This window comes from Chanos chanos, chromosome 1, assembly GCF_902362185.1.
Source record: "Chanos chanos chromosome 1, fChaCha1.1, whole genome shotgun sequence".
NCBI lineage: Eukaryota > Metazoa > Chordata > Actinopteri > Gonorynchiformes > Chanidae > Chanos > Chanos chanos.
Window position 1 is genome coordinate 48,974,717 of NC_044495.1, and position 18,641 is coordinate 48,993,357.

General features: G+C 40.0%; 1 protein-coding gene across 1 annotated transcript in view; it reads left to right on the top strand.

The window, feature by feature from the left end:
- The window catches only part of edil3a (EGF-like repeats and discoidin I-like domains 3a), a 98,171-nt gene extending 79,749 nt beyond the window's left edge, over positions 1–18,422 (top strand). Inside the window, exons 10-11 of the mRNA XM_030764746.1 lie at positions 9,418–9,573; positions 18,273–18,422. Coding sequence (XP_030620606.1) covers positions 9,418–9,573; positions 18,273–18,422 — 306 coding nt within the window. The remainder of the gene's footprint in view (positions 1–9,417; positions 9,574–18,272) is intronic.
- Positions 18,423–18,641: the final 219 nt, after the last annotated feature.

An 18,641-nucleotide genomic window follows, 5' to 3' on the forward strand; every position in this document is an offset into this window, starting at 1 on the left:
ATATTGCCTCTTCAGTTGTTATCCCGTTCATAATGCGCTTAAACCACAGAAACAGAATCCTCAACTTTACATATGAGACTATTGTGGCTATGAAGGAGCTTAGATGGGAATGAGATTACAGGGCAAGCTCTTTCCTGGAGCTTTTTCCCTTTTTTTTTTTTTCTTTTCTTTTTTTCTCAAGACGTCTTAAGACGTGATCGTCCATAGAATCGTCTGAATCCCTCTGCCAGTCTCTCTCTCTCCAGCTGTAAGCAGATTAGTTTGTTATGCGCTCGGAGACGCAAGCCACATTACACGGAGAGCTGATGCCAAAGGAATGTGTTGGTTGTGTTTCAGCTCCAGAATTTGACAAAATAAGCACTTAGTGCTGTTTCAAAAGCACATGGAGTGTCGCACTGCATCGCTAACGGCGTTCGCAGTCGCAGCGTAACACAGATCATTAGCACTTCATCAAAGAGGTTATCGCCGGTGCGATCACATGGCAGGATTTGTCATTAGCCAACCTCAATCTTATATCTGTCACTGAAAGATGATGGCCTGGAGGCAGCAAAACACTAAGCTTTAAGAGGTGTGATTAGCAATGCAGTAAGGATCAACAGCTTCTCTTGTTTTTTTATCAGCATTGAGTAACAGGGTGAAGTTATGCAGAGCCTAAAAGTGAAGGATGGAGCTGGACGTGAATGGAGTTAGCGGGTGTGCACGCTTCATTAGCGATGCAGGTGTTCCTGAGTCTGTTTCTTCAATAACGCGCACAGTAAATATGCTTTAAATCTTTCGCATAATCCAAGCTGACACTGTTCTGATCCCACCCCATCAAAATACACAAGGACCTTTTGAAGTCATTCTCGATGCAGCATGTGCTCCCAGGTGCAAAATAAATAAATAAATAAATAAAAATTCGAGAAGCATGCACGACGCGCACGTACACACGTGTCAAGGCTGCTTGCTTCTCCACCTTCAAATTTAGAAGATCTAATGCTGTGAGAAAGTTTCCACCATGCTCTTCGTGAAGTAGATGCTTTGTGGATGCTGTGGTTGAAAGCGCAGCAGGGAATTCCCTAGCCGAATCACCGATGAATATTATTCTTTGTGATGTCCTGAAGCAGAAGGGCTTTGCATGCCTCATTTCCTGGGATTATGGCTAAGATTACGATCAAATCTATATTTATTTAAAATTGCTGCTACTGCCGTGTGACTGTATGCATTAAAAAAGACAGCGCATACATTTATTAATATTTGAATAACCGTAGCAGATACTAGAAGTGAATAATGGACTAAAAATGTGTTTTATACAATAACTGTTTGAAGTCACCTGTTTTGTTTGGTATGAAATACCTCATCAGTAAATGAACATATCCCAATTTGTTCCTGCCTGGAAAGTCATAAACAGGCTATGTGGAAAGCAGACTACCATTATTCATTCATCATCTCTTTGCCTGGTGCTGTTGGGCTAGTTATTACCTATACAGTGATAAATATGTGTGCTGGATTTGTGTAGTCAACAGATCATTAGCCCTGGTAACAATGTGACCAAACTTCTGTGCATGGACTTGAAATGAGGGAACCACAGACTGTAATTGGTTTACATGAATGTGCCCCTAACATTTGTCTATTACGTTTTCTGCACACTTTGTGTTGGAACCTCCCTACGTTTGTTAACGTGTTATTATATCTATGTGTTAAAAAAGATGGAAGCTTTTTCATTTTCCTGTTGTTTGAGGGTTTTCTTAGAACTGCTACAAAAAGAAAAACCCAAAAGTCTATGTTTAACAAAAAGTATTAGACATGATCGCTATTTAGAAGCACTGATTAAACAGCAGATTCAAATCTTGCTATATTATCATCAGTCAGTGTAATCTGGTATGTGATCAATTAGAATTCCCAAATACTCATTTACAAAGCCCATATTTATTTGGCTAATCATTAATTATTGATATTCATAATTATTAATTAAATCATTAATTATTAATTATCATACCGTTAACTACATAGCAACAACAAATATGTGCAAAGCACATATATCTATAGAGTCAGGGAAAGTAATCTCCAGTGTGTCCTTCCATGTCAGAGATCTAACTAATGACTTAGTATTCCTGATTACATGTAGGAGTGTGGGAATGAGACAGTAATTAGGAGTAATGCAAGATTGATTCTTGCTTCGTTTGCTGGGCTTTGATTAATGTTGGGGTCTCTGCAAACAGAAATATGTGTTTGTGTTAATCTGCCATTGTGGGATAATTGCTTTGGGTTTCGAATCCTGTTTTAGAAACAAACTTGAGGGCTTACCTCTGTAAGACAAACTCATTTTCTTATGTCAACAGAGCTGAAATCTATCTGTGTTAAATGTGTCCACAAAGCAAGTCTGTAGATAGTATGCCACACAAAGCCTGTGTGTTATGCAAGATGTGGTTGTGTCTAAGCTGGAACTGACACATATCACTTTCACTGGAAAAGGTCTGACCCAGACTTCAGTTCTTTACAGTATATAAGATTCTAAAGAGCTGTGCAGTATGTAACAGTATCATACTTTACAGTATATAAGATCCTAAAGACATGTGCAGTATATAACAGTATCATACTTTACAGTATATAAGATCTTAAAGAGCTGTGCAGTATATAACAGTATCATTCTTTACAGTATATAAGATCCTAAAGAGCTGTGCAGTATATAACAGTATCATACTTTACAGTATATAAGATCTTAAAGAGCTGTGCAGTATGTAACAGTATCATTCTTTACAGTATATAAGATCCTAAAGAGCTGTGCATTATGTAACAGTATCATTCTTTACAGTATATAAGATCCTAAAGAGCTGTGCAGTATATAACAGTATCATACTTTACAGTATATAAGATCCTAAAGACATGTGCAGTATATAACAGTATCATACTTTACAGTATATAAGATCTTAAAGAGCTGTGCAGTATGTAACAGTATCATTCTTTACAGTATATAAGATCCTAAAGAGCTGTGCAGTATATAACAGTATCATACTTTACAGTATATAAGATCCTAAAGAGCTGTGCAGTATATAACAGTATCATACTTTACAGTACATAAGATCCTAAAGAGCTGTGCAGTATATAACAGTAACATACTTTACAGTATATAAGATCTTAAAGAGCTGTGCAGTATGTAACAGTATCATTCTTTACAGTATATAAGATCCTAAAGAGTTGTGCATTATGTAACAGTATCATTCTTTACAGTATATAAGATCCTAAAGAGCTGTGATGAACTTTGAAACCCTGAATTCCTGTTATACAAAGCACAGTCCCGGACTGCTGATTAAATATCAGACGCTTCCACCAGAATTTTTAAAATATGGAGGGCGGCAAAGACAAGGTTTTTTTCTTTTTAATCCCAAATGATTTAGAGCAGAAGTCCCGATGGCCTGTAAGGTTTGCCTTTCCTGTGATTCAACAAACGTAGCCATATTTGTTCAGTCCTGCGACCAATAGTTGGCCATCTTTTCCTCTTCATCGATCAGGTTCAAAACGATCGTCCTTTTTTTTTTTTTTTTTGCCTGAGGCCATAAATCCCAGGAGTGATTGAAATAACTGTCCGTTCAGAAACACTGCACTCTCGGACAGAAAAGCTCTTTATAATTATTTGCCTTATTACAGCAGTACACTCAGGAATCGATAGAAAATAAACCCCCAGTTATGTTGTGTTGCTAGAATAATTGCCATTAGGTTGCAAACAGATTCTCCAAGTTTCTACAGTACAATAAGTGAGCAGAGTCTAACTTTCTTACGACTTGTCTGATCCTCCAAAACACCTGTAAATTGAACAGTTCTTCCCAGCATTTGAATCATTTATTTTCTTCCGTGCTGCTGGAAAGATGAGATTTCGTTCCTTTTTTCGGAGGATGTTCTTTTGAGAGCATCTGTCATTCTGAACCAAGCGTCTGTGCATAGGGTAGAAGTCTTGCAGGGAAGTATTTTTGATCATTTGCAAATGATGCTTAGAGCTGAAGCATAAGATTTAGCTCAAGATTTTTTTTTTTAAGCATTCATTTGAGTTTAACTTTTGAAGTTTTTCTTTGCAAGAACTATGTTTTATGTGTCAATTTAAAAGTTCAGCTTATCAGACGTAAGTTTTGTTGGCCTGCTCTTACAGTATGAGTGAGTATGATTGTAATAGTCAGTTGTTAACTGAAGCATATAGTCTGCAGTTGGTCGCATTGGTTGGTTGATTGGCAGGCTAGTTAGCGTTAGCTACTGTGTTATCTCACTGAAAACGTACAACTCACAGAGGATGAAAAAAGAGTCACTTTTATGAGTCAGTCACATGTAACTAAACTAATTTGAGAGTGCGTTCATTCAAAATTTCACCGAAGCATTATCAGTAAAGCTTTACTTTGATCTTCTTAAGTGGAATGCTCAACTTTCCCCCATTTCATTCACTTTGCTTCAGCTGCGGTGCTAATTCAATTAGCCCCGCTAACTGCAGTTACTACAGGGAGAACGGATGCACCCATCACCTTCATCCACTCTCTTTTTCTATCTTTTCATTCCTGTACACTTTCACCTTAAAAGGATTTGCTGCCGTTATACTATTCCCCAGCGTCTTACCATTTTCAGATCTGCAGATCTTAAAAGAGGCAGACCACTTTGTACACATCCAACCTCACTGATTGCTTTGCTTATGCCAGGCACTCAGTTAGAGGAATTATGGGATGCAGAGCAGACCAGTGCGGTCTCAGTTCGCTTCATTTCTAATACATTAATAAATTAATAAACAAATTCTGTGAGTTGCTGTTTTACTTTTCTCTAAAAATAATTCGACTGTAGCAAGGAAAAGGCACTGTGATTCATAAATATGCCATTACTATTTATGGACTAAATTACAAACACATAGGTGCCAAAAAGAGTGATTAGATCTGCCTAGCTAAAGCCCAAACCTGAACTGCTGAGCTTTGCTATTCGCACGCTTACGTATCTAAACAGTAAATTCCATAGTATTGAATGGGTTTTTCTTAGCTGCAGGGCCTCATAAGCACTACCTCACATGATTCATGCTGCAATACTCCAAAGGGCATAACAGCAGAACCATCATGTGACATGTTATGGCCAGTTCTGGGCTTGATTTGTATGGACTCTGAATCTCTGCTACTGGTTTAACAATGCTGGTCAAGAGCACAGAGACCCACCTTCCTCTTGAAAGCTTTTGTGGGCTTTGTTAGTGCAAACAGATCCTGAATGACAAATCAGAGACTGAAGCCTAACCTGAAACCATAGAAGATCTGAACCCAGCTGCTCTCTCTTGGACTGTGTTTCTCCGGAGGACACATTGTCATTTTAAATGCGTGTGTTGTATGACTGACTGTCAGTCTTGGTCTTTAGAGGATCTCAAGCATGACTGACTGAAGACAATCGATTTTCTGCAAAGAGTAATTTATTAAAAAGATATATAAAGATATCTTCTGCTATGGTATAATAGCATGCAAGCGATTACACAGGTGCTGTCACACATCTGTGTGAATCAAAGGGATCAGCTACTGCACCAAAGTGTCCTCCTACGGACATGTGTGTGAACGTGCACTTTAATATTTTTCATTTTGCTGGCTTATGGTTTGATTTTGGGAGGGGAGGGAGTCTGCGTTAATTCTGAACAGCTCCATCTTTTCTCAATTTGTCTCACGCAAAGGTGATTTTTTTTTTTTTTCTTCTTTTTTTTTTCACTTAAGTCATCTTTCGTGCGCACTTGCTGATGTAAATTATGCATGAAGAAGAAAGCCACTCTGAGTGAGACGCTGTCAGGTTGGTTTGACTTTGTTTGTCATTAACAAGTCAGAGCTGTTTCTGTTTTGCTTTCTGCGCTCTCCATGGCGTTGAAAGCGGCCTGTTTTTCTCCTCCTTTTTTTTTCTTTTTCTTTTTTCTTTTTTTGTACACGTGCTTCGCATGCGTTTGGTTCAGATGTGTAACTAATTAATCTGAGAGGGATTGAAAAACAGTTCAGTGTGAACTGTGTAGATGAAGACAGTTTGGTTGCAGAGGCATTTGTGATGCATATAAATGCCGGGCCACAACAGACCGATTGGTACTTCAGTTCTGTCTGGTAATGGGTATACCTCATTCCCATGTTCTAGTTTTTAACAAAAACCACAATGATTTCTCTATTTGAATGAAATGTTCCCTTTTATCTGTTCATGGTTCCTTTTAAAAGAAAAATAGCTCCAACATCTAAAGGTCTGACCGCACCACAGAAAAGTAACATTACGTTACAACTATAAAAGCATCCTCTGCTTTCTGTTCTTGTCGTTCTTGTTGTTCTTGTTGTTGTTGTTGTTGATTTTCAGATATGGATCTGATTTTACGAAAGGAAAAAAAAAAAATTTCCCCCTTTCTTTCTGACTCTCCCTCTCTCTCCCAGATCCCCACGTTTTTACCCAGTCCACCCTCTTTGGACTTGCTTCATCTTCATCCGGACTGATCCGTCTGAGAACCACATTTTGTCGTAGAACTATAAAACTAGAATTTAAGTCATGAGAACAGAATGCACAATGTGGTCTTGTTTTGGGGGTTTTGTTTGTTTGTCTTCAGAGTACAAAAGCCCATTTGCTTCTAAAAGCAGAGTTGTGCAAGGTTACATTTGTCTCAGGTGAGCGGTAAATAGAACCTGTTACCCTCCTACTGCACAGGGAAAGTTGGGGACTTGATTTGCATATGTTATGATCAACATGCTTGTTTGAACTGTGCACACCATCATCGCCCTTCACGGTTTCCAACATTTCCAGTCTTTTCTTGGATTCACACTTGATCAGAGAATGCCAGCACTGGGAGTTGAATAAGTCTTCATCACCCATAGAATTATCCCAGCTCAGAGGCTCCTGTAGCCCAGCAGTATGGATACGTGGAGTAAGCTTAATGCGATTCCTTTAAAACAAAGAGCTCTGCTTGCGCGCTCTCTCTCTCTCTCTCTCTCTCTCTCTCTCTCTTTCTCTCTGCCTGTCTGTCTGTGTCTCTCTCTCTCCCTCTCTCTTTCTCTCTTTTTATCCGTCACTAACACCACCACATCAAACATGGATGGAGAGGTTACACACTCGTTTTCATCTTAATGAGCAGACGGGGCATTTACTCCCCCACTCATCTTTCTTTTTCTTTCTCTCTTTTTTTTTTTTCTAAATAACGAATGAAGCATCACAGGCCTGTGCCTTTTCTCAGATGTCGAGTGCCGAGTGCACTCCCACGTCCCAAAGTGTTGTGACCAAGCTATGCTTATTAACAACCTTCAGAGCCACTGGGGTTTCTTTTTTATTTTTTTTTTTTGCCTTCATGGAAAGTGGAGAGATGTTGAGGATGTAAAGATGACGACGGAAGTGAAAGAGCTTGTGGGAGGCGTTTGCTGCCTCCGCGCTCTGGCCCCCCTTGAGGCGTGTTTTAGAAACAGTAAAAGCTTGGGTGATTTTTTTTTTTTTTTGACCCTGCCCTGAGTATTCTGGGCATGTCAGAAAAGACTTCAAAACATTATGTATGTGAGTTGGGACTGAATTCATGCAGAGGGTTTTTTTTTTTTGGGGTGGGGGGGGGGGGGGGGGGGATACCATGCTTTAACAAGCTTTTCTCACCCCTTAATTTGGTTGCAGTCATCAAAGTGCTGGGAAGAGGACAGAAGCTGCCAGCAAAGTCTCTTTTTAACAGCTAACCTGAGACAGCAATTACACGTCCCCTCCCCATCCTCCCACCCCCTTCCAGCGAGCCTTTGTTTTGGCAGCCAACGCGTCTCATTGGTCAGGGTGAGATTACCTTGGGCTCAGGCCTCAGAGAGTAATCAAAGCTTCACACAGTGGCGTGGCAGGCCTATTCACCTGAAGCCCTGTTTGTTTACCGTCGCCAAGGCCGCAATTCATTTCAAACTGTCACATATTCGTATTTGTAGAGTAGAAATGGACAAAGTCCAGTGGGATAAACTATGTTGATGTCTGCAGGTCTATGTAAAGGATTTTGCACAGACCTCGTTAGAAACGAATGACTTGGAGAGAAAACCTCTCCCCGTAAGGAGACACACTGGAGAAACAGCAAATGATTTCACATTCGGTAAGGGGGAGGGGACAGCCAAATTCGATATACTTATTAAGAGAGAACAGGGCTCTCTAAGGAAAAGCACAGAATCCTTGACTCATGCTACAGACCTACCAGAACAAAAGGTCTTCCTCTATTCATTTTTCTTCTCTCTTTTTCATTAAAAGGCTAGAAAGATTTATGGACTGATATAAGAAGGGATACACGCTAAGTGCAATACTCCAGAAATAGGGACATAATTCATGTTTTTGCACCAATTATGCATGCTTTTTAAAAGCTTTATACATATATATATATATACATATATATATATATATATATATACATATATATGTGTGTGTGTGTGTGCGCGCGCGCGCGTGTGTGTGTATATATATGCACTCAATCATAATTTGATTTTGTCTCATCTCTCGTGTTGTAAAGCATTACTCCTATATACTGGTTGAGTTCTCTCCTGTCACACTTCTTGTCTTAGCAATGCAAATGAGTTATCTGACCTTTGTCTTTTCATCTAAGGGAAACTAGCAGAATAATCTGAAGCACCTCTTGGGACACACCATTCACTGAACTGCCAAAAATGAACATTCGCTTCTAGATCATCCTGTTTTATGTGCCTCCTTCGCTCATTTTTGGAAACCAAATTCAGTGGTGTTGAGCGAATGGAGCTAACACATACTGTAATTTAAATTGTATGCCTTTGCTTGCTGTTGATTTCCTAAAATTTTCTTTCCTGCATTATATGTTTAAACTGTTGTCACTGTATCTGTTCTTTTTTTTCTATGGTATATGAAAACGTATCTTTGCGGTAGGAAAACAGGCATTGTTTTTTTGTTTTTTTACATTTCTCAAAGCAAACACACTTTATAATCAACAGGCAGCTCCATGTCTGTTCTCACACCTCTTCAAAAAACAAAATCTGTTTACATTTGGTGACATTGTTCCTCTTGTTACAACTTTCTTCAAAAAAGGAGTGACAGCGAGTGTGGCCTCTTTAAATAATAAAATACGGTCCCCGAATAAATAAAACAATTTTATGTTAACAGCCGAGTGCAGCGCAAATAAAACTTTCCAAGCAAATGAGAAGGTATTAAAATTTAACTCAAATGGTGTAGCTGGGTCCACAGAAGCTGCTGTGGCTAGCTGTTTCTGTTCTGCTGAGCCTAAGCCGTAGAGGAACCTCAATATTCAATATTCTGTGAATATTTAAAGCAGACCCTGTGCATCTGAATTTACAATGTCTTTATAAGGCCTCCCTAAAGGTTCTGTCTAACTACACTGAATGACAGTGACAGTGACATATTCTCTCTCTCTCTCTCTCTCTCTCTCTCTCTCTCTCTCTCTCTCTCTCTCTCTCTTGCTCCCGCTATTTCTTGATTTCTTTTTCTCAGGTCGATATGCTCATCCCCACCAAAATAACTGGAGTAATAACCCAGGGGGCAAAAGACTTTGGTCATGTGCAGTTCGTTGGCTCATACAAGCTGGCCTACAGTAACGACGGTGAACGATGGCACATATATCAAGATGAAAAGCAAAAGAAAGACAAGGTAAGGCTATTTCATTAGCTCAACAGCACACAGTGCGAAGGCGAACTTCTACAATACAGTTTTTCATGAAAGATTAGAAACCTTAAAAAAAAAAAAAAAATCAAAGTCTTTACTTTGGAGTATTTGGTCCAAAACTCTTAAAAATGAATGATTTGCATGCACAAATAGACTTGAACTCAGTTTCCAAAGGAAGGAATACTCCCGCACACTATTTCTTTCAAAAGTATCAAAATTTTATTTGCTGATGGCTCTCTCGACTGAAACAAAGTCTCTGGACCAAGAAAATGAGCCAACGGGTGAATTCAATTTCATAAGAAATACTGTGCACATCTACTGGATCCTAAAAAGTCGCTCCAAACTAAAGTTAAAATTTTCATTTGATATAACAATAGTAGCCATTCGATTCTGAAAACGTGTGAAGGGCATCTGGAATTGTGAATCTCCATTACGAATAGTTTATTTTGCTTCCTGCTGAATTACATGCAGGTGAAGACAGCTCTCCACACCTAACTCCAGAAGCACAAATTTTGTTATCTCACTCTTCACAAACCTTGCCAATTTCCACTCCTCTACTTCAGCTCTCAGCTCCCCTCTTTCTTTCTCTCTCTCTCTCTCTCTCACACACACACTCACTTTGGCCAACAGTCAGATAAGAACCACCTTCTAACAGGTCCAGCCAGTTTGACATTAGAAATCTTGTTTATGACTCTCCGATGGGCCACACGCGTCCAGTCCAGCAACCCACACTGGCAGGCCAAGGCTTAGTTGGCCAACTCACTTTTTTGGGGGGGTGGGGGGAGGGAGGGGGGGGGGGTCTTGGTCTCGGTCATGCAGCTGTTGTTTATGAGTCTTGTAAGCTTTCTTCCTTCCTCTCACATTTCATCCGAGATAAGAGCTTCCAAAGCACATCTGGACCTAATAGGGGCCAATTCAGGGTATCTCCACAAAGAAGCACAGCACACTGGCGAAGCAGATATTTTAGGAGGGCTTTAACACAGGACCAAGGCCATGTCTGCAGTTTTTTTGCGTGGAATTAAAGGAAGTTTGCCAGTAAATCTGGCTTGAAAATGTGAGTTGTGCCCCACAAGTGCGGCGCTGGAGAGCAACCAAAAATGGATGTAATTCAAAATGCATAGCTAATCGTCAAGAGGCATATGGATCTGAATAGGGATCAGCTGCAAAGCAAAGATTCAAAAACAAGAATGAAGTACGACAGGACACCGTTAGAATACAAAGTTCTCCAACAGTGAGCATATGCCAGTTTATGCCTCAAATAAATTGCATATTCAGAAGGCCATTTGTCAACCACTGTCTCAAGTCCCTGAGGCTTTGCCTGAGAAGTTAATTTCAACTGCAGAGATGATCCTTGGATGCAGGCCACTGTTGAGGCAGCCCACTGATGAAGGTACAAGAGCTGGAGATTACTGACAGTTCTGGAGCAACTGAATCCCATCCAGAGGCCAAGCTATCCCAGGCATAACTATAGAAACTTTGGAATGACCAAAAAATAAACAACCAAAAACACACCTAATACCAGCCAAAACAGACAACCAAAAACAAACCATTAGTGTGTTTTTATCATAGTGTGTATGTATGTGTGTTGATTATAACAGGGATAAAAAGACACTTTGGAAAATACTAGAAAATGTGCTGACAAATTAAATATATTTGGCTGTCTAGTCTCTCAATCTCAAGATCTAAGCTTACGACTCCTTTTAAACATCTGTTGCAGTGATAGAATCTTGGCACTTTTCCTACTTTATAAATCAAAAGCGTTGTGATAAAAAAAACAAAAAAGAAAGAAATATTTGTCTGTTTTCTCCCTCCCAGTCTGGTCATGATCTCCATAATATGCCACAGATAAAATATCCTAAATTATACTTTTTCTCTTTCTCCTTTTTTTTGCTTTCTTTATCTTCTTTTTTCTTGTGATTTTTTTTTTGTCTGCTAAGGACTAATGTCACAATAGATCTGAAGAATCACATAGCATACAGCATATCCAAAACACAAGTGGGAAATAACGCACAGATTCCTCGTAGAGATGTTGGTTTGAAAGCTGTCTAGATGAAAGTGAAGCTTGTGGCCAGGTGACTGATATTAGGGGAGAGTCCTAGCAGATATCCAATCTTTCAGCATATATAGAGCGAGGGATAATTCATTCTCATGTGAAGCCAGGGCCGAACACAAATGACATTTTTTACTTTGGATGAAGGCCAGACTCAATTATCGCATCCTGGGGCTCTTAACACAATGAAATAACCACTCACATCGACAGCTAGTTGTGAGAGAGTATGTTTAAAGTTGTGTTTGTAGACAGGGAAAGCACGCATAAACACACGTTCCGGTCAACTTTAGCAACCTTTGCCAGTGTGTAAATGTCAACAGTTTCAGTCATGTGTGACCACAATTGATTAGTGTTTAAATCTGCCCCAGGTCAGTGGCAAAGGGTTAATTAGCCTCTAAGAAAAGCTATTCCCTCTTGGTAATAGGTCAATAGCAGGTTAGACGGCGGTAAATAAAGCCGCATCTCGAGATTAGAGATTAGCTACCAATGAATCCCCACAAGCACCATGACGATGTATTGGCTCCTCTGGAGGATCTCAAGAAGCACACGCCCTGAGATCTAGTTGTCCTTTGATTGGTTTGTATACAACTTGCCTCCCGGATGTCAGCTTAAAGACGGAAGCTTGATTGAACTGTAATTTGCATGCTTAGAGGAGCTAGCGATCAGCTCCTTAGTAAAGAGACGCCAGCTATCCGGCTCCATAGTCTACACAGTCACGAGCAGCTTTAGAAAGGATGTACAAAAAGCCAGAGGGGAAAAAAGGGAAAAAAAGAAAACCTAACCCAGTCTTTTGCGTCACATAGAGCCAGTGCTGGCGTTGTGCCAATGGTCAGCTTTGAGATTTTCGAAACCTCTTGGTTATAGATGCCCTTGATGAGTTCATCGAGAGAAATCAATACAGTGGAAATGTTGCCCTCAGGGTCAGATAGGAGGCACACACTCCAGATCTGATAGCAGGGAACTGTATCACTCTATTTCCAGTCAATGGTCAGTAAAATCTAAGTGAGTTTTAGTGATCCTGTACAGAGTCGACTTACTGTAAGCAAACCAGAAATAGAAAAGACGGCTCTTTTACAGTAATAATTTACATATGCAGTTGGTCCACGTACATGTGAACAGCGGTATTTTTTAGCCTATGCTTTGATACTGTGAGCTTTTCATTATTAGACGTTGAATTGGTGAATAACATTGTTTGGATGGTTGGTTCAACCCACATAAGATATCCCTCACTGCACTTATGAAATAGTTTAATGTAAAACAGAGCTGGCCCAAGAGATGGTATCTCATCCCCCAACAGAGACCTTCAGATGGTCTGTCCACAATGCTGTTTTTACTCTTCTCGTCTCTTTTCCATTCTTTACTGGTTATCTCAGGACAAAGTAACAATAGAGAGGCCCAAAGACATTGTAGGGAAGGATATTGACATAACTCAGAGAACCTCTTTCACAGTTCTTTTGGTTTTTATCAATCCGCGTTTCCTTTTCGTTGCAACATTGTGAAATGTAGACAAAACCAAAACCTTTTTTCTCCCAATCCCAGATGTCAGAATCATGTAATTCAAGAGGATAACAAATGGTTTAAAAACAAATGGTTGATAGCAAATCGTTTAAATATTTGCTCTATTTGATGCAGATGTGCCCTTTAAATTGCTTTACCTTCACGACTTGGATTTCTGGCTTACCAAGAGCTCTGTTTATATGGCCCATTACCCTTGAATGTCTGGCATGGTTTGTCTGTCTGAGATCAGCTGTGGAACATTGGAGCTCATATCCTCATTCATAAGATTGTGATGTCTGACACTGGTTCATTTCCTTTAAGTATGAAAACGCTAGGTCTCGGAGTGCGTGAGAAAGTCCACATTCTCTCATTTGAACTCAGAGAGTGACATGTTGGGTAATAAAGCGTTGCTAAGAGACAGAAACAACTATGGTTAGAATGAGGATTGGGATCAAGTGTACAGTCAAACAGAGCGCTTTAAGTTTTGGGTTTTTTTTTTAAATCATTTTGGTTACAGATAAGTATCAGGGTTTGGATGAATGAGCAGCAGTCTTAAGGCTGGAGTCAGCTAATGTTTTGGGTTTAGTGTTTGGAGTTAAGGTCAGAGTTGCGATTTGAACCAGTCTTCAACCACTGCAAAGTGGTCAGCGACTATTACATTTACATTACATTTATTTATTTAGCAGATGCTCTAAAGCAATTTACGAGTGACGAAAAATAATAATAAGTAGTCATTTTTTGGGGGGTCGAGGCCAGTAAGTTAAGAAATAGAACAAATCCAGCGTAAACTGCAGGATGCACTGTGGTTTTGGTCAGCCTTGCCACATCGTTGGCATCCTGTCTGTGTGATTAAACAGATGTGAATGGCACTGGAGACTTAGGCTACTGCAGCGGAGGAGAACTCGCTCTGTGATCAATTGTTAAAGTTTGTGTTGTGCCTGTCCTACATAGCCTTCCATCTAAAGCATGGGCTGTACAATATAGATGTGTGAAGGGATCAGGGGAAAGGAAATCAGAGGGGAGAGAATGAAAAAGAATGGACTATTAAAAGGCCGTGTATCCTCATTTGACTTAGCTCTCCACGTTTGTACTGTAGAGAGATTGAAGCCTCAAGGGTGATTTAGTTATAGAATGGCCTTGCAAGATGGTAGGCATTAAGTGGGTATCTACACAGAGCTAATAATCAGATATTTATTTAAAAAAAGAAAAAAGGAGTGTAGGAATTCAGCAATTCATTTGAAAAGACCAGATTAAGGTAGCTGGGGAAAATAAAAAGGATGAATGAAAAATGCAATAAATGTAAGATGACAGAAAAGGAGAAAAAAATTTCTGTGGGTATGAAAACATCTGTTATTGTTCTGAGATGAATGCGTCGAATTCCAAGGAGATTTCATTTTGAACGACAACATTTTCCGTGTCTACATAATTCATGACCTTTTTAATGAGATATGTAGATTTTATCAGCTCAAACCATCCGTCTCCTAAGCTCAGTCATGGCCCCATGGGCAGCTATGAGAACAGTTTGAAGATAGCACAGCCGGCTAGGACATTTGAATCATTCCTATTGGCTTTCCACATTTACCCTAGCCCTTTCATGTGCAAGGGGTCAAGGGAATTCCTCTCTGCTAGACCCCCACACTTTGTCCAAGAGAGCTGATCCAACATGCAGCCACTGTTGAATGTTTTCTCCTCGTGCACCATCTGCTCTCTCCCCGTTTTCTTCAGCCGTTCTCCTGGGCCTGTGATTCACAGATGTCTGTCCCACCGTGAACCAAAAGGAACAGTGTTAGAATGACTCAATTTTAGAATGTTGGAATGTTAGAATGATGCAGACCGAAAAATTCTATTTTGCTCACCAAAAATTCACAAGAGTGATGACAGTAACTTCACAACAGCATCGTGACTGTTAACTGTAATTCCACTGATGACTGTTTATTCCATAACTGTTCATTCCATGGTGCCATATCCCTTTTTAAGCACGTTCAACACATTTTCTTTTGCAATTCCTCACCAACATAAAAAGATACTCAGCGCGAAAAGCAGCTAAGCAGAGAGCGTGCATATTTGCAGTTGTGGAACGAGACTACGATTCTCTGCTGTCCTTACCCGGTGGATGTTGTCCTTCGGGTTGTAGGCAGAGAGTGTGGCACTCAGCGTGAGGTAGAGAGCCAGGTCTCCGCTGAGGTAATAACTGTGATCCTGACTGACGTGACGGGACTTGACAGCTCATGTGGCACTGTCGAACAAAACCATGTTAAGGAGCAGGTGTGCGCGGAGCAAGCACAGCATGGCGGGAAAAACACAGGGGGGTGCTGTCTGTGCTAACACATGTAGAGAAACTGTGACAGCAGCACTGGGTTCACTTATGCTCTTCGTTACACCTCACAGTTAAACAAAAATGTGTTGTGTTTTTTTTTTTACTTGTTTCAAAACCCTGGTTTGATTCTTTGAAAAGAGGGTGCTTGACCGGGATATTCTCTCATGTAAATTAAGTCAATGTGTTGTTAATGAACGATACATTATATTAAATTGCTAAAATACATTTTAAGGAAAAATTTGGATGGAGGCATAGTTGGCCTTGTTTAATAGATTTTTTTTTTTTCGGTCCATTCTAATGATCGCATCAGATTTTTGATTCTGTGAACTGTAGGAGACTCAATATTTTATTTTTTGCCAAGTAATGGAATGAATGGGATGGATAAAAATGGTGAGATTTTGTCATTAATGCCATTGGGATCCTGGAGTGTGTCATTTTCTGTTGTTATATTTATTTATTTATTTATTTATTAACTTATTTCGTTTCTGCAATCGTCTTTTATTAATCAGTGGGTAGGGTAGAAGTCTAACACACTGAGTCAAGCACAGGTCCTTGTGCAAAAGTGAATGGTGTCTTATTCTCTGAGACAAATATGAATCCCCAAATTTGATTTTATGCTTTAATGTTCTGATTCTAATCTTGAGACAACATAAATCAAGAAGCATTGCATCATCATTAATTCAGGCTGTCTCTGAGTCTGTCCAAATGTCTTGGAGTTGGAGTTTGGAGTTTGAGATAAATACTTTTTTAAGTGTTAATTGCCGTGGGTACACATAAAAGCCTGTTGTTATTTATGCAGTCTAATTAAAAGATATGTGATTTTCAACTTCAAACCACTTTAAATTAAAACGAACGGAATTATTCTGTCCAATTTGGTGGTTTTGTTACAAAAGACATTACAAATGTAGCGTGTTTGTGCTCTACACATCAAGATTAAAAACAAATGCTGAAGATAGCTCTGGTTTGATACCACAGAAAAATATGTGCAAATAGACTCAGTAAATCATGAAAACCTAAGTTAATAACACCACAAACCTTACTCAGATCCAATCAAAGACGCGCACACACGCACGCATACATGCGCACACACGCACACGCACTCCTTAAAAGGTAATTATGGCAATCACAATGTTATTATCTTACATTTCAATGATTTACGGTTTTACTTTCATAGCAAAGGGAGGCTCTGTTCTTCCATTAGAATGAGTACATTTCCCTCTCTGTCCTTTCATATTCTCACTGCCTTTATGTTACTGGCATTATATGACTATTGTTTTGTTAGGGTAGAATATGGGCAAGAGTCTTCATGTCCGGGGCTGTTATTATTACTGGATATGAGACCTCGTCCGTGTCATCCACTGAGACAGATACCACTTCACCACGGAGATAGCCCCACTCAGGCAACGTGTAGAGAATCCACTAGCTCCATATGCTGGAGCTACTTCAAAGGATGTTTTGTGCCTGTGAAATGATTTTTGCGGCTCTGTCTCTCTCTATCTCTCTCCATTTGATTTTGTTTTCCTAACATGCGTAGTCCTTGAAATGGAAAAAAAAAAGTCTAAACACTGGAAGTGTGTATTTGGATTTAATATAGCAGACAAGCTCCATACGACACTCTCTTCACTTTGTCTCCGACTCTGTGCTCTGTTGCTAATTGTCACGGTCCTTAACTTTGTACCACTGGAACAAAAAGACAAGGGAGAGAGAGCGCGAGAAAGAGGGAGAGAGTAAGATCTTTGTTGAATGTTGACTGAACAGAGCTGGTAAAGTCAAGCATTTCAAGCCAGTTAGCTTGCTTAGGCTGATAGGGTTACCAGAGGACAAAGCTATAACGTTTGCTAAAGTCATCAACCACAGCATGCTAACGGCCAGAGGGTTTGGCCCAGAGGTTGGATGGTGTCAGAGAGCGGAGGATTTCATTGCGTTTGATTTAAATGGTGGTGATCCTATATGTTTAATTGGAGAAATCACAGCTCTTCAATGGGGCTGTCCCCTGTGAGTTCATTTACTCCTCCTTACATCACACTAAGCCCTCCATCCAGTCCACTTAAGTGGAATAGCATTCAACTGACTGTAAAGTAGACCTCCCAATCCGTCGACAAGCTCTGTTTGCCATGGTCACATTGCTTTGTTTATTTGTTTGTGTCTCGTTGTCTAAGTCCTTGATCTCCTTGTAAAAAAGAAAGAAAGGGAAAAAAACAATCGAAATTAAATTAAAGAGAGATATACAACTGAATAAGACATCTAGAGCATGGTACATATGTAATGCATAAGACACTGTGTAGGCAGGGGATTGAATCGAGTTCATGTATAAAACATAGATAGCAGATATGACAAGCTTCAGAAAACGTGGTATGAGAAACTCTGATGTAAACGTGACGGTATTAGCCACCGTAGGTGAGACCAAATTGCCCTGCAGGTCTGAATTTTCACTTGTATTTGAAACGAGAAACTTCTGTAGTCTTCTGAAAGAGTGAGTGGGGGGGGGGGGCGCAGACAGGTGAGGCAAAGAGGGAGAGAGAGAGAGAGAGAGAGAGAGAGGGGGGGGGGGGGGGGGAGGGAGACAGCAAAGGCTGACTCAGCTTGGTCTCTCAGTATTCTCAGTTTGTATTCTTTACTGATGAATGTCAAGCTGTCAGTGTACTGAAAAGCAAGACACATTTCTCAAAAACTTTCTTCTAGTTCCACAGGAGTTTGTTTTTTCCATGTTTGTTTTTTTTTCTGAACTTTTTTCTCTAAATACCTTTGTGAACAGGGTGCTCTTAGTAGTGAATGCTTTCATGAGTAACCTTAAGAATTCTTTTTTTTTCCCTTCTGCAGGTGTTTCAGGGAAACTTTGACAATGACACACACAGAAAGAACGTGATAGATCCGCCAATCTACGCCCGTTACATCCGCATCCACCCGTGGTCGTGGTACGGTCGGATCACCCTGCGTGCCGAGTTACTGGGATGCACAGAGGAAGACTAACGATCCGTTTCCCGCTCTTTTTCTCTTTCGACTCTGGGCTCTGCCAAACCCAGATTCAGTACAAACTGTGTTCAATCTGTAAAAAGAAACGAGCTTCCAATGGATTTTTCAAGAGTTGTTTTAAGTGTTTTGGATGTGGTAAGTGGGAGTTTGATTTTGTAAAAAAAAAAAAGAAAAAATTATGTAGACCTGCCCTTGTACCATGTTTGTCCTTGGATT